Source organism: Paroedura picta, chromosome 8 (assembly GCF_049243985.1).
Source record: "Paroedura picta isolate Pp20150507F chromosome 8, Ppicta_v3.0, whole genome shotgun sequence".
NCBI classification, from domain to species: Eukaryota; Metazoa; Chordata; class Lepidosauria; order Squamata; family Gekkonidae; genus Paroedura; species Paroedura picta.
In genome coordinates this window covers 95,949,749-95,966,585 of record NC_135376.1, presented here as the reverse complement: position 1 = coordinate 95,966,585, position 16,837 = coordinate 95,949,749, and the positions used below count along the sequence as shown (strand labels likewise).

The window sequence follows — 16,837 nt, the reverse complement described above, 5'->3', positions numbered from 1 at the left end:
CCTTTACAAGTATGCATTTCCCCAGGATATGTTTGCTGGTAAGATGTGTATGGGCAGCAGCAGACGGTGGCTGTGCAGAGGTAGGCAATGGCCAACCACCTCTGTTCATTCCTTGCCTTGAAAACCCCACGAGGGGTCACCATAAATCAGCTGTGAATTGACTTGGAAGGGAGACCACCAAGGAAGTCCAGGGTTGCTACGCAGAGGCAGGTACTGGCAAACCACCTCTGATTGCCGCTTGCCTTGGAAACTACAGGGCTGCTAGAAGTCAGCAGGGCTTGCAAGAGGAGTTGTATGGTTGAGGCCTGACATCTGAGCCTGCTGCACCTGCCAAGCTACACCTTCCAGCAAGAATAATGAACTGGGAGGGGTGGGTCCCAGTGAAGAATCAAATATAGAAAAATATAGATGCACGGGGGAATCAATATGGCAAAAAAATATCCAAAATGGACTTATATAGAGTCTTCTATCTTAAGTAATTCTTTATTCTTTATAATTTCACACAAGTCCCAAGCTTTTTCAAGGGACAATGGTTCTTGGGAAATACAAAGGTAAAATTAGTGGTTGTTCAACAATAATAATTACGGATATATTATGAAAACAGGAGTACAAGTTTAATGTTATAATAACAATATTAGCTTGTTATAATTTTACAATCACTGAAGAATATACTTACTCCTGTTTTCATAATAATTTGAATGTTTTATTTCTGTTTTAGATACTCTGTCAAGAGATTCTTTTATAAAGTTGGACCTAAAATATGAAGTATGTATTCATGATAATTACCTGTTAATTTGTTAATATATACGTTATTATTATTGTTGAACAACCACTAATTCTAACTTTGTGGGCCTTTTCGCACAGGGATCTTTGTTGCAAATTGTTTGCGGAATGAAAAATCGCCATTTAAAATAGTGGAATTCGTCGTTATGCATACCTGCCTTTGTAGTGGAATCAGTTGCGTTTTTTAGCGTTTCCCACAGGCTTCCGGTCTCGGCAGAAATCGCTAGAAAGGAAGCGCTATTGCCAAGCTCGTCCCGCCCCTGGCCGTCAAGCAGCCAATGGGCAGCCGTTAGCATGCTCCCAAACAGCCCCTTTCCCTTTAAGAAAGGTTTTTTTAAAAAAAAAAAACGACCCATAGCAACGAATCTAGGTAGATTCGTTGCTACGGAGAGACCCATCCAGCTGCCTAATGTGAGCTGTCGTTTGATTGTATGATCGTTTGCACGCTGCCTCGAGTGATAAAAAAAAAATCCCCCCCCCCTCTCACGGGCCCGATTTTCGGCTGAATTTATTTGTAAAAAATAAAGGGACTTTATTTCAGCAAACGGGCTTTTCAGTGGTTTGTGCTTAGTGACTAAAGGTGAAGGACTGAAGCCAGGGAAGCCTCTAAACAGAAAGAGGCTCGCCGGTGCGTTTATCCCCGCTCGCTCGGAGAAAAAAAAATGGCGATCGCTTCGCCGGAAGTTTGGAGGAGAGAGCCAGGGGGAGGGACTTTGAAGAACCAGCAACAATGGTAACGCACAGGTCTTTAGCGCTACTGTTGCAGATTGGTTGCAGGAGTGTATCGCTATCCGGAGGGTGAATCCACTTTTCTGGATTCCCCTGAAAGCGCCACAACGAAGCGCTTTTTGCTGATTGGTTTCAGGATTGTTGCAGATTGTCTACGACGTCGTGGGTTATGGCAAATTAGTAGCGTTTCCAAATAGCAACCATTCTGCTACTTTGAAGCCGTGCGAAATGGCCCTGTATTTTCCAAGAACCATTGTCCCTTGAAAAAGCTATAAGTGCATCTATATAAGATACACCCTCCAGCAAGGGTTATGCTATTATGAGCCCCCTTTTTTTCTTTCCCTTCTGGAGTGCGCAGCGGTGAGGATTGCCGCTCGGGAGGAGTGGAGAGTCGGCGGTGCGGTGTTCAGGAGACGGGCCAAGTAGCCAATGGGGAGGCGCGCAAAGCGCGTCTCCCCATTGGCCACTTGGCCCTGGAATGCCACTCGGAGGAGCTCCTCCAAGTTTTTATCCCAGACAGCGCCCGCCCACTCTCCTCCCACTTAGCCCTTAGCCTTTTATTTAATACTGCGGAGCGGTTTAAAGGTGTTGTATGTTTAGAATTTTATTTATGGGATTTTACCTATGCTGTGAGCTGTCCTCAGTCTGCTGAATTAGGGCAGAATAAAAGCTCAAATATAAATAAATAGGTAGATGTACCTTGCGATGCACATCCACATAGACATATTTAATTACTTTGGGCAGCCTTTGAGTAGAAAGTCCATAAGAAGTTTATTTAGTTCAAGAGAGCAATGACAGGTGAATAATCACAGTAGCAATCATTGTTAAAGACAGAATGCAACAGCAGAATCAAGATACATATAGGCTTCAGCTCAAAGCCCATTCACCCAGGCATTTTTGTGCCAAAAGTCATTCCCACAGTAAAGCCCTTACCTCCCACAAAGTGAAAGTAACATGGGATTTGACACCTGGTTGCTGAATACTCCCGAAGGACGTTTACTCCCCCTTCAGAAGCTACATAGGCATCCTCAAGAGATACCAAGCTATGAAGCCAGTGAACTAGGAATCTTAAAGACAGGGAGAGGTGAGGTGAAAAACTCACAGCATGGAAAAATAAAGAGAGGCCCATAAGGAGTCCCCCTGATGTATAGCGCCAATGAGGTGGCATAACAATTGATTGGATGGATGGATGGATGGATGGATGGATGGATGGATGGATGGATGGACGGAGTGAATTATTTGTCCTGAACATTGTGACCCAGGCCAGCCTGATCTTGTACAGTCCTGGAACCTAACCAGGGTAAACCTGGCTAAGAATTGGGATGGGAGGCCACCAAAGAAGTCCAGGGTTGCGGCACAGAAGTAGGCAAAAGCAAACCAACTTTGAAGATCTATCGCCCAGGAAACCCTGTAGGGTTGCCATAAATAAACTGTGACTTGACAGGTGTTAAATATTTGCTCTGCACTTGATGGGCCAGGTGAACCCATTCTTGTCAGATCTTGGATGATAAGCAAGGTTGCCCATCGTCACTAATTGGATAGGAAACCACCAAGGAAGTCCAGAGTTGCTTTGCAGAGCACAGTAATGGCACACTACCTCTGAATCTCTCTTGCTTTGAAAACTCTATGGCAGGGGTGGCCAAGTTGTGGCTCTCCAAGTGACCATAGACTACAATTCCCATGAGCCCCTGCCAGCATGGGATTTGTAGTCCATAGACATCTGGAGAGCCACAGTTTGGCCACCCCTGCCCTACAGACAACATACATTGTCTGCAGATTGATGGCTCTTTTTACCACCACTAAGGGGGTGGCAGGTTTCAGTGGATAAGTGATAGGGTTGTGCGTGTCCTGCATAGTTCTGGGGGTTGGACTAGATGACCCAGGAGGTTCCTTGCAACTCTATGATTCTATGATTCTAGCAGTCATGGGTGCCTATTCACCTCTCCCCTCAAGGCAGGTGTCACGTCAGTCTCTGAGCTTGGCTGGTGGGGTTGCAGGAAGAAGAAAAACCATCTGCCTGGAGAAACTGTAGGGGAAATTAAGTGCTGGAGTTTCCACACAGGGTCTGTTTGACAACCCAGAACACATGTGCTTTGTGCAAACGGTGGCCTCTTGCCAAGTAGCTGGGCAGCGAGCACCAAAATGCTCCACCGGCTAATGTTTTCTAGCTGTCTTTTATTTTCATTTCCATTTTTATGTGGGACCTGCCCAGTCTGCGGATGTCTTCATCTGCATCTTCTTGTTGAGTTCAGCATACTTTGGGACCGGTGTGTGACAGGCAGCTCTTCCATCAGTCAGGCCTTTCTCTGCTGAAGCTGAAGGTCACTGCAAAACAGGAGCGTTTATCCCAGGGAGATGAAATCCAAGAGGGGTTCATCAGCATGGCCATTCTGAGACACAAGCTTAGCACCAGTCTCTGCTCTCTGCTGAATGATCACCTGGACAGGGCACAGCAATAGATATGACATATCTTTTCCCATACCACCAGCGTGGTGTAGTGGTTAGGGAGAGGCCCAGGTTCGAATCCCTGGTTGTGCCTTGGAATCTTGCTGGGTGACCTCGGGCCAGTCATACTGTCTCAGCCTAACCCACCTCCCAGGGTTGCTGTGAGGATAAAATAGAAGAGCAGAAAATGATGTAAGCCATTTGCCTGGAGAGCTTCTGGAATTGCAACTGATCTCCGGACCGCAGGGGTCAATTCCCCTGGAGAAAGTGGCTGCTTGGAAGGTAGACTGTGGTATTGGACCCTGAAGAGGTCCCTTCCCTTCCCTTCCCTCCCCAAGCCCCACCCTCGCCAGGCTCCACCCCCAAATCTCCTATTTGATTGTGATGTGATGCCTCTGTTGATGCAGCCCAAGGCTGCATTTGCTTTTTTTTCCGCCGCATCGCACTGCCTGCTCATATTTAGCTTACAGCCCACAAGTAAACAAAGATCACATTCATACACACAGGGCTACCCAGAATTCTACCTCCCCTCCAGGATGCGTGCTTCCCATTTTTGTGACCTAGATGCAGAACTTTGCACTTAACTGTATTGCACTGCATCTTGTTCTCCTTTGCCCATTTCTCCAGCATGTTCAGACCTTGTTGTACTCTCTCTCTCACTCTCTGTCTTCTGTGGTGTTTGCTGCTCCTCTCAATTTGGTATCATCTGCAAATTTAATGAAGACCCCCTCGCCCAGATCATTGATAAAAATGTCAAAACGTACTAGACCCAGTACCGAACCATGTGGCACCCCACAGTTCACCTTTGTCCAGTCTGATGAAATACCATTGACAACTATTCTCTGGGTGGGTCCATATCCCCCTAAGCACCCAAAAATCCAGCCTTCAGTCCTCCAGTTTACCCATCAGAATATCATGGGGACCCTTGTCAAAAGCTTTACTGTAATCCAAGTAAATAACATCAACTGAATTTCCACAATCTAGTAAATTGGTCACTTTGTCAAAGAAGGAAACCAGGTTGGTCCAGTTGAGTTCCCAGCGAGGAATTAACTTTGAGTCCTGACTTGGATATGCCCCAAGAACTTTGTAATGTAAAGTTAGGCCTGAAGCACAAGAAGGACTTCTGTCTTCTCTCGCGCACTTCTTATGTAAGAGATTTAGAAATATCCACCCACCCTCATTCCCAGAGAAGGTTGTCAGCTCTAGGCTGAGGAATATCTGGAGATGAGGAGGAGGGTGGGGTTTGGGGGGGAGGAACTTCAGCAGAAGCTAATGGCCTCGAGTCCACCTTTCAAAGCAGCCGTTTTCCCCGGGGGCTTCTCAACAGTTAGAATCTTGAGAAAGGCTGGGTTAGGTATGGGGGCTAGCGTGTCAGACAAGGATCTGGGAGACCTTATTTCCAATCCCCATTATCCCACGGAAGCTTCCTGGGTGACCCTGGGCCAACCACATGCTTTCAGCCTAGCGGCTAGCCTACCTCACAAGGGTGTTGTGAGGATAAGATGGAGGATAGAATACTGTAAGCTGCTCAGTGTGGAGAAAGGTAGGGTATGAAAGGAAGAAATGAAGTATAAAGTTAGCATTAAAAACAATTCAACACAGATCATGAAGCAGGAGCTAAATCAGGGGTAGTCAAACTGCGGCCCTCCAGATGTCCATGGACTACCATTCCCAGGAGCCCCTGCCAGCATTCGCTGGCAGGGGCTCCTGGGAATTGTAGTCCATGGACATCTGGAGGGCCGCAGTTTGACTACCCCTGAGTTAAATGAAGGCATCTGCAAAGGGACTAAAACATTGCTTTCTTATGCTCCCGTGGCAGTTGTTCTATGTACAGATGTTGTGCCTACTTAGACTACGCTGGCCCTTAGCAATTTATCTTTGGATATTCTTAGATACGTGATGTGGGCCCTGCATATCTAAAGGACAGCCTCTCCCAGGATGCCCCCAGAAGGACTTTAAGGTCTTCGAATATCGCTGGTCCCAAAGAAGAGAGTCTGGCCTCAGCCAGGGCCAGGGCCTTCTCAGCTGTGGCCCCAGCCTGGTGAAATGAGCTGCCACTAGACACCCAGGCCCTGACAAAACTAAGTTCTGTGAGGCCTGCATAGCAGTGCTCTTCTGCCAGGCTTCTGGCTGAAGCCAGAACAAGCTAACTAGCTAATATAGCCAATAAAATCCACACGCCTCCCTCCATTCATCTCTGGGTTATTCCCTCCACTAAACTGAAAACTGACAACTGACAGATGAAATGATACAATGTCTGTAAAGAGGCAGATTGACCAATTAATGGGCAGGAATAACAGAGCACTGTAAGGTTTATTAATGTTTTGAATCTTTTAAATTGTGATTTTATAATGTGAGTGGAATGTGTGCTATAAACTATCCTGAGCCGGCTTGCAGGGGGTGATCTAAAAAAACAAAGACAGACAGACAAGCATTAGTGGCCTACAGCTGTGAGAACATTGCCATCAGTTCAAATGAGGTTCCTACATCTTTCTTCCCTCCACAGGTCACCTGCATCGTAGAGACGAGAGACAAAATCCATACCGCTCAGTTAAGAAACATCCTCATGGATCGCTACCCAATGATGACGTGGATGGAACGGTGATAAGCACAGCGGACAGAAATGCATCGTGATCATCTGTTGGTTCCCCCCCCCTGGTTTTATGGAGAGCTAAACCTGTGGCATTGATAAGTTTCCATCATGCAAAATCAGCTAGCTATCAAGGTGCTGTAGGGTTTATCACTTCCTCCTCTGTATCCTGTCAGGTGAGGGAGCTGCGGCTGTCCTTTGATGAGGAACAGAAATAGAGTGGGGTGGAGACATTAGCACAAAGGCTCTTTGTAGCTTCTGTAGCTTCTCAGCTGTAGCCCTTCTCTTTTGTAGTAACGTAGCCTATTTTCTCCCCTCCCTGCATAACTCTTTTCCCACCCCTTGCCCTTTGGGTGATGTCATTAAGGGGCTACTGAAGTCTGAACATTGTCTAGTCGTAGCATGGGTGGGCCAAATTTTTGACCAAGGGCCACCTTGTGTTGCCAGGCCAAATCTGGAAACCAGAAAAGAGCTGAGGGTGGGGACATAAGGGGTCTGTGTGAAGTCAGTGATGGTACTCACATTGCTATGTCCCTTCCAGGTATGACTTGGAAGGGACCAAGAGCAGCCCTAAAATTTTCTTAAACTGGGGCTGGCAAGCCCAGCCAGACACCCTGGCTCCACTGCACCCCCGTTTGAACTTCACCTCGCCTTGTGCTTTCTTGGCTGCTGGTGGCACTGGCCTTCTTTCCTTTTCAGGAAAGCCAGCAGCTCACAAGCAGGGAGAATAGCTGGCCTGCCCCCCTGTGCTCATGTTTGTCTTTTAGTCTGTCAATAAAAGAAAGGCACCAGAAGTGATGGGACAACACAGCAGACTTGCATGAAGCCTCTTGGTGATTGCACCAGAGACCTCTTGGAATGACTATCGATATAAGCCAACGGGAGTTCCATCATGAAAGGAAGGATGGATATAAGCTTGTAGAGAGCATCTTTGTCTGGTTTCCCTGGCCACAAATCAGAGTTTAAAGGGGCTTGACAGACCACTGAGTTCAATGCCTTTTTCAGTCCCAGAAATCCAACGGCTTTTATCATTCTCATGTTCAACCTAAATCTATCCTCTGGTTAACGGAGGCCCAGAAGATCTAGACTGGGTTCCAGAGAGCAGAGAATGAGTTTTTGCCCTCTGCCATGGGAAAGTCTTTCAGATATTTGAAATTCACTATCATGTTTCCCCTCATTTTTTCATCTCCAAGTGGAAGGGTCCATGAAGGCCATCTAGTCCAACACCCTACTCACTGCCAGGACCGTTCTGTACATTCTATTCTGCACGTATTTTAAACCCATTACTGCAGGTCCTCTCCTCTGCTGTCAACAGAAACCGTTCCCTGCCCTCTTCCAAGAGACCACCTTTCAAATACACGTGAGACAGCTATCATGTCCCCTCTCAACCTCCCCTTCTCCAGGCTGAACAGCCCCAAGCCCCTCAGCCTTTCCTCCTAGGGCTTAGTCTCCAGGGCCTGGATCATCCTCATTGCTCTCCTCTGCAACTTCTACATTTTGTCCATGTCCTTTTTGAAGTTCCTTCAAGACAACCTTGTTTCACAGCTCCTGCAAACACTTTTGTTCCCTACTTCTTTTGAACCCAATCTTGTTCACCTGCGCCTTTCTCAAAGTGTAGAGTCCGGAACTGGGCAGGACAACAAAGAAGGTGTAGGAGGGAAAACTATGGAACAGTTTGGTTACCCAGCAAGGGCTGGTTTGCGGGAAACATATGCCAAAGGCTACATGTGCCTGGCTTCTAGACACAGGCTTGACACATTAAAAAATTCCCCCTAAGGGTATTAATCTTGAAAGTGGTAAAATGATATATGAATCAGGTCCTTTGTTGCCCCCTAGAGGTGTGATGAGGAAGAACTCCAGTGATATATAGTGTTAAAACATGTGATCCATTCATCCCACTGCATGCACATTTTTAGTATCCTCTGTCCTGTTGTGAAATTCCCAGAGGCCTTTCACTGCCCCTCAAGACTGCTGAAACAGTGCAAGAGAGAGCAGAGATTTGGCTCCGTCTCACATACCCCAGAATCAAATTATTCCATTTTTGAAGCCCCAACAACATCCATTGCTTTGATTCCATCCAAGGAATCTCTATGGCTCTGATCCAATCCAAATACCCAGGAATAGAATTTGGTACTAAGCAGTTTCACATTACTTTCTGAAATCATTTAGCTATTGAACAGTTTCTCTGTTCATAACATATGAAAGGAAGGGAGGAGGGGAAGAGAGAACGGGGTAGAGGAAATGACAGTCAAATGATGGGCATAAACTTCTCCAGGGATATCACCAGGCTCCTTCCCTTCATTTGTTTTTTTTTGTCCCTGATTTCTACCTGGATACACACACACGCATGGATACATATATACGGGCAGTATTCTGCCTAAGACCTCTGAGAAAAATTAAGCTGGCTACTTTGGCTACTGAAAGGTATTTATTTTATTTATTTATTTTTATTTATTCATATTTATATTGGATTCAAATCGCATTTACTTGTATTAAAGAGGTATCCCCCCCCCTGCACGTTGGCACAATGTATTTCACGGATATTCAAACCGCTTCCCTCCAGATGTCCATGGACTACAATTCCCATGAGCCCCTGCCAGCGAATGCTTCTTCTAAAACAAGGACTTGTACCTCCATTTTGTAACAATTCTAAAATTCAAAGTGGGAAGAGGGAAAGGGTTAGAGCAGGGGTAGTCGAACTGCTTCCCTCCAGATGTCCATGGACTACAATTCCCATGAGCCCTTGCCAGCGAATGCTTCTTCTAAAACAAGGACTTGTACCTCCATTTTGTAACAATTCTAAAATTCAAGGCGGGAAGAGGGAAAGGGTTAGAGCAGGGGTAGTCGAACTGCGGCCCTCCAGATGTCCATGGACTACAATTCCCATAAGCCCCTGCCAGCGAATACTTCTAAAACAAGGACTTGTACCTCCATTTTGTAACAATTCTAAAATTCAAGGCGGGAAGAGGGAAAGGGTTAGAGCAGGGGTAGTCGAACTGCGGCCCTCCAGATGTCCATGGACTACAATTCCCATGAGCCCCTGCCAGCGAATACTTCTAAAACAAGGACTTGTACCTCCATTTTGTAACAATTCTAAAATTCAAAGCGGGAAGTGGGAAAGGGTTAGAACAGGGGTAGTCGAACTGTGGCCCTCCAGATGTCCATGGACTACAATTCCCATGAGCCCCTGCCAGCGAATACTTCTAAAACAAGGACTTGTACCTCCATTTTGTAACAATTCTAAAATTCAAAGCGGGAAGAGGGAAAGGGTTAGAACAGGGGTAGTCGAACTGCGGCCCTCCAGATGTCCATGGACTACAATTCCCATGAGCCCCTGCCAGCGAATACTTCTTCTAAAACAAGGACTTGTACCTCCATTTTGTAGCAATTCTAAAATTCAAAGCGGGAAGAGGGAAAGGGTTAGAGCAGGGGTAGTCGAACTGCGGCCCTCCAGATGTCCATGGACTACAATTCCCATGAGCCCCTGCCAGCGAATACTTCTTCTAAAACAAGGACTTGTACCTCCATTTTGTAACAATTCTAAAATTCAAAGCGGGAAGAGGGAAAGGGTTAGAGCAGGGGTAGTCGAACTGCGGCCCTCCAGATGTCCATGGACTACAATTCCCATGAGCCCCTGCCAGCGAATACTTCTTCTAAAACAAGGACTTGTACCTCCATTTTGTAACAATTCTAAAATTCAAAGCGGGAAGAGGGAAAGGGTTAGAGCAGGGGTAGTCGAACTGCGGCCCTCCAGATGTCCATGGACTACAATTCCCATGAGCCCCTGCCAGCGAATGCTTCTTCTAAAACAAGGACTTGTACCTCCATTTTGTAACAATTCTAAAATTCAAAGCGGGAAGAGGGAAAGGGTTAGAACAGGGGTAGTCGAACTGCGGCCCTCCAGATGTCCATGGACTACAATTCCCATGAGCCCCTGCCAGCAAATACTTCTTCTAAAACAAGGACTTGTACCTCCATTTTGTAACAATTCTAAAATTCAAAGCGGGAAGAGGGAAAGGATTAGAGCAGGGGTAGTCGAACTGCGGCCCTCCAGATGTCCATGGACTACAATTCCCATGAGCCCCTGCCAGCGAATGCTTCTTCTAAAACAAGGACTTGTACCTCCATTTTGTGACAATTCTAAAATTCAAAGCGGGAAGAGGGAAAGGGTTAGAGCAGGGGTAGTCGAACTGCGGCCCTCCAGATGTCCATGGACTACAATTCCCATGAGCCCCTGCCAGCGAATACTTCTTCTAAAACAAGGACTTGTACCTCCATTTTGTAACAATTCTAAAATTCAAAGCGGGAAGAGGGAAAGGGTTAGAGCAGGGGTAGTCGAACTGCGGCCCTCCAGGTGTCCATGGACTACAATTCCCATGAGCCCCTGCCAGCGAATACTTCTTCTAAAACAAGGACTTGTACCTCCATTTTGTAACAATTCTAAAATTCAAATCAGGAAGAGGGAAAGGGTTAGAGCAGGGGTAGTCGAACTGCGGCCCTCCAGATGTCCATGGACTACAATTCCCATGAGCCCCTGCCAGCGAATGCTTCTTCTAAAACAAGGACTTGTACCTCCATTTTGTGACAATTCTAAAATTCAAAGCGGGAAGAGGGAAAGGGTTAGAGCAGGGGTAGTCGAACTGCGGCCTTCCAGATGTCCATGGACTACAATTCCCATGAGCCCCTGCCGGCGAATGCTGGCAGGGGCTCATGGGAATTGTAGTCCATGGACATCTGGAGGGATGCAGTTTGACTACCCTTGATGTATTTTAAATGTTCACATCTGGAGAACTGCATCCCAGGCAGCTCACTGCAAATACAAACCCAGAACGTGCTATGCAAAGGTGGTTTCTTCTTGACTTGCATGTCTGCTTTTTGTGGCCACTCAAAATGCCATCCAGGGTTATGACTAGGTTTCTAACCCGTAGATGGGCCATCTCCTGACAAAGGAGATGTGTTACTAAAAAATAGCTAAGCCTGTTTTGAACAGCTACAAAAAATTTCACAGCTAAGAAGAAAGGCTTGGTTTTTTATACCCCAATTTTCACTACCCAAAGGAGTCCCATAGTGTTACAAACATTTTCCTCTCCCCACGATAGACACCTAGTGCAGTAGGTGAGACTAAGAGAGCTCTGAGAGAACTGTGACTGGCCAACATCCCCCAGCTGGCTGCACATGGGGGAAGAGTGGGGAATCAAACCCGGTTCTCCAGATTAGTGTCCACTGATGTCAACCACTACACCATGCTGGCTCTCTGTGACAGTTCTGTCTCCATGATTTATATTTCGAAGCAAAGGAAGAGTTAAAAGATATCTAGGCTATGAAAACCCTGGTCGCCACTGCTCTTATCCACTACACCATGCCCCTCATCATGTTAAAGGAAGATGTTATATCCTTGAAGTCATAAGTGACCAACTACAGGGACCAAACACTTTATGAACACTCCAGGGCAGTGGCCAACCCAAAAGGGAGTACAACATATTGAAAAATGCTAAAGCCAACTTGGTGTAGTGGTTAAAAGTGTAGACTTCTAATCCGGTGAGCGGGTTTGATTCCACACTCCTCCTCCACACAGAGCCAGTTGGGTGACCTTGGGCTCGCCACAGCACTGATAAAGCTGTTCTGACCGAGCAGTAATCTCAGGGCTCTCTCAGCCTCACCCACCTCACAGGGTGTCTGTTGTGGGGAGAGGAAAGGGAAGGCGAATGGAAGCCACTTTGAGACTCCTTAAGAAAGAGAAAAGCGGCATATAAGAACCAACTCTTCTTCTCTCTCAGCCTCACCTCCCTTACAGGGTGTCTGTTGTGAGGAGAGGAAAGGGAAGGTGATTGTGAGCCACTTTGAGACTCCTGATAGAGAAAAGCAGCATATAAAAAAACAACTCTTCCTTTTCTTCTAGACCCAATCTTGAAATGCAAGAACTTTAAATAGAAAAGATGAATGGAAATAAGAAAGAAAGCATTCTAAGTCAATAGCAATGAAAATGACAGGAACATCAGCCATCTGAAACCATTCTAAATCTTGTAAATAAACGTTTAAACTTCATACATCCAAAATGAGTTCTGTCAGCTGGAAACACACGGGAATGAAGATGAGGATATGAAACCTCCTCTGTTGCTCCCGCCTTGACAAGAGACTTCGGGGGGGGGGGGCTATACCCTCCCTGTACAGCAAGGTACATGGAGGTGTAGCCCTAAATTATAGCCGGTAACTATCCTTAACAATATCAAGAACCCACTGGTCTGAAGTAACAGATGGCCATTTTGGTAAGTAAACTGATAGTCTATACCCAAATTTGACAGTTACAGAAACCCATCTGCTGCATCTGTGGGGCATCTTTTTGAGAAGAAGCCTTAAGCAATTGGAGGCCTTTTATTTGGATCACCCTCTTTGGGAAAAGGATATAGAGTGGGGGACTGCATCCCCGGGTGCCAGTGTACCTGTTCTCCCTCTGGCAAAGGTACCATTGGTATTGAGTGTAAGAGCACCACTTAAACTGCCACGTTCCCTGTTGGGAGTCATCATCTTTGCTGTCTTCTTTTTTATTGTTGACTGAGTCAGGAGCCAGCATGCTGTTGTGGTTAAGAGCTGCACTTCTAATCTTGAGCACTGGGTTTGATTCCCCCCTGATCCACATGCAGCCAGCTAGGGGACCCTGGGCCAGTCACCGTCTTGTTAGAGCTGTTCTCACAGATCAGTTCTGTCAGAGCTCTCTCAGCCCTAATCTTTGTCACAGGGTGTCTGTTGTTGGAAGAGCGCTAGATGTTTGTAAGCTGTTTTGGGATTCCTTTGGGTAGTTAAAGGGGGGGGGGTTATAAAAAAGAACTCTTCATCGGTTTTGGATGGAAATAGGGTAGAACCTTCAAATGGAAGATCTTCGAACTTGCAGTCAAATGCAAGCAGGAACAATGCCCGAGACCAACAAACTGGCCAAAGCAGCATCTGCAGAGTGTTTGCCAGCCTCTATTTGCGACTTTGACAATTGGATGGCTCCAGTATGAAAAATCATCACCACCGGCCTTTTATCTTCTGGCAACAGCTCAATAAATGGGATCACATGCCCCCAAGGAAAAACAAAGTTTCACTTATCTGTTATTTATTGAATGGTCTTCTCTGCAGACACACATGGAGACTGCTCAGGTGCAGGCCTGCCATGGAAAAGATTTCCAAGCTTTCTAATAGACTAAGAGCGCCCCTCTTCCTTCTGGTATCTTCCTGCCCAAACGGAGATATGACCAGGAGAAGGGGTGCTATTCCCTCAGTTCTCCCCATGCCGCCACTGGAGACCCCCAGAAACTAAGGTTCCAGAGAGTTCACAGCAGGGCAGGAGGGGCAGAAGACCAAGACCATTTTCGCACGAGGAATCTGCCCCTAGACAGACTCCAAATGTTGGCAGATTGTCCAAATTGGAAATACAGCAAAATAAGGAACCCTATTTGAAATGAGCACCAAAGAGGTACCAAAATAAAACAAGGACTTGTACCTCCATTTTGTAACAATTCTATAATTCAATGTGGGAAGAGGGAAAGGGTTAGAGCAGGGGTAGTCAAAACTGCAGACCTCCAGGTGTCCATGGACTACAATTCCCATGAGCCCCTGCCAGCATTCGCTGGCAGGGGCTCATGGGAATTGTAGTCCATGGACATCTGGAGGGCCGCAGTTTGACTACCCCTTTGTTAGAGAGTTATTTGTCCAGCCAGTGGGGAAACATAATCCACAGCATCAGCAAGGTCCAAACCCTGTTACAGCTTCAGTAGAGAAACCTCTCTACCTGACAGTGAAAAATGCCACGCTTGTCCTTTAGAAAAGCGTGAGGACGCTGCCACAATGCAGGAAAGGACATCTTCACAGCACTGAGTTGTTTGTAGTAGCGACAATAGGCAGATCCGTGTCTCCATGACGAGGCAAGGGAATAGGGCGTGCCGGGTATGTTGTGCCATAACTGGGCCTCAAGCAGCAATATTGCTGGGGAATGGGGGACATAAAGCACATACTGTCTTGGTGAGGGAAGGAGGCTGGCCACAGGGCAAGCCAAGTGGCCTCCCTCGGCACGGAGGGAGGGGTGAGGGACTCCACCAGCAGGCAGCCTCTGCTGGGCTCCACCTGCTGAACTTCTTCCTTCCAAGTCTAAGGGAAGGCAGTTCTGAGGGCGGGCAGGCAGGTAGGCAAGACCTGTGTAGGGTGTTTCCGATTCCCAGACCCCCAGCACAGGTGCTTTTTCTACCCAGACGTGCCTTCATGGGCAAAACTGGTGCTAGTAAGAGCAGGCAGCTCTGTTGCGTGAACTCCCAGGCAGGCAATGAAGGCACAGAGAACAGCCAGTTGGCTTAAGGCAGTGGTCCCCAACCCCCGGTCCGGAGACCGGTCCCAGTCCGTGGACCAGTTGGTACCGGGCCACGGCTCCTTGTCCTCCTCCCAGGCTGCTGCCTCGGGGGCTGCCCTTCCACTTTGCCACCGGCTCACCTTTTGTGTTCTCCAGTGGCCGCCATGGCTGGGGCTCCCCTGCTGCTGGCAGTGGGTGGTGGGAAGTCAGGGGCGCCGGTGGGAAAGCAAGTGGAACAGGGGCTCAGGCGGTGGCGCTGTCCCTCGGCAAAAGACTAGCCCCCCCCCCCCCCCCGGGCCTCAGCAAAATTGTCAAGAGTTAACCGGTCCCCGGTGACAAAAAGGTTGGGGATCACTGGCTTAAGGGGAAGACGTTTTTTAAAATGTACTTTCTTCTTTCCTAACATGGGCATTGAAGACAAAAAGGGAACCTTTCCAAAGATTCTCCTCAGCCTCCAGAACCAGGTGAGGGGAAAACCAGAGAACGGCAGCAGAGATCCGTTCTCTGTGACTCCGTCCGCTCTCTTTTTGTCGCTGCAGAGAAATCATTGGGGTGGGAAGACCCCAGAGGGAGGAGGGGCGCTCCTGGCCTATTAGGAAGCCTGGAAATCTTTTCCGTGCCAGGCCTGCGACTGCACAAGAGCCGCAAAGATGAAGCATGGATCCCAGGCGATTCTTGGTTGGGCGTTTGCTGTCTCAAGCCCCAGAGCAGCAGCAGCAGCAGCAGAGTGAGGCTGCAGGCTAGCTTTGTCTTCTGTTGGGCTGCCTCTCCTCCACGAAGAGGGAGGAGGGGGTGTGGAAAGCCCTGCTTAGCCTTGTGAAAATGCTCAGCCTTCCTTGATGTGAGTTGGATGGAAGCTGGTCATTGCCAGGTATCCCAGGCAGGCTCTTCCAGGCCTCCCAATACGGGAAAAGCAACCATTCCGGGTGAATTGGACTCAAGCCGAATCAAAGTTTTGGCAAAGAATTATCACTGGCTGGATGTGTGACACAGTTTACTAATGTAACAGAATTAATTTTTGCTATATATTCCCACGGTCATATAAGGAGTTCTTAGTCTGAGGAACACTTGAAAGCTCACGCCCTGAATAAATCTTTTTTGGTCTTAAAGGTGCCACCGGACTCTGATTCTATCAAAGTTTTATGGTTTGTCTTGCGCTCTGCAGTGGCAGTGTCCCTTTCCAGTGAATTTACCACTCTGACCGTTTGTTCTCCAGTCAGGGAATGGTGGCATAGCAATACAAAAATAAATAAATAAAAATACAATGAATGTGTGGCTGGACTGTTGGTTGGACCAAGCTATCGGGAGTAGGGGCGAGCACTTTGGCACGGTTCGGCTGCCTTGGTGATCACCGAAGACCGTGGCACTGGCCACCTCAGGGCTTGGCAATCGCCGAGGTGGTTGAACCACGCCGAATCGCTCACCCTTAATCAGGAGCGTGTGACCCTGAAATTCCAGCCATTCAGTGGCTACTGATTTGATCTCACCCCCAATTCAAGGTGTTGGTTTGGTTTTTTGAAGCCTTATGTGGCCTGGGACCAGAGCACCTGAAGGACCGTCTTCTCCCTTTAGTTGTTGCCTGGGTATTAAGTTCACAGGGAATTCCTCCTGAAGCTTGTTCAGAGGGTACACGAGAGAGGGCCCTTTCAGTGGCAAAGAAACAGAACAACCCTCACCTTCCATCTCCAGCAAACTGTTTTATTTAGGATTGCATTTGAGTTATTTAGTCCCAATTTAATAGCAGTGCTCATTGGAGATGCTACATTGTGGTCTTAGTGCTCTTTTAAATAACCATTGTTTTGTTTTATTTAAAGTATATACTCTCATATAAGTCGACCCACATATAATCCAAGGCACCCAATTTCACCACAAAATCTGGGCAAATTTATTGACTCGCATATAAGCCGAGGGTGGGAAATGCTCCTTCATCCCAGGCTCTCCCATCCAGCCCCCCCCCCCCCACGAAT

General features: G+C 47.4%; 1 protein-coding gene across 5 annotated transcripts in view; it reads left to right on the top strand.

Annotated features, from left to right (window-relative positions):
• LOC143843986 (L-threonine ammonia-lyase-like) overlaps window positions 1–12,581 on the top strand; it is a 65,145-nt gene extending 52,564 nt beyond the window's left edge. For 4 of the 5 annotated variants that reach the window (XM_077350881.1, XM_077350880.1, XM_077350878.1 and 1 more), the window contains 2 exons: window positions 6,464–8,971; window positions 12,447–12,581. In XM_077350881.1, coding sequence (XP_077206996.1) covers window positions 6,464–6,562 — 99 coding nt within the window. In that variant the 3' untranslated portion in view covers window positions 6,563–8,971; window positions 12,447–12,581. The remainder of the gene's footprint in view (window positions 1–6,463; window positions 8,972–12,446) is intronic. The other variant, XM_077350879.1, reaches the window with a different exon arrangement.
• Window positions 12,582–16,837: the final 4,256 nt, after the last annotated feature.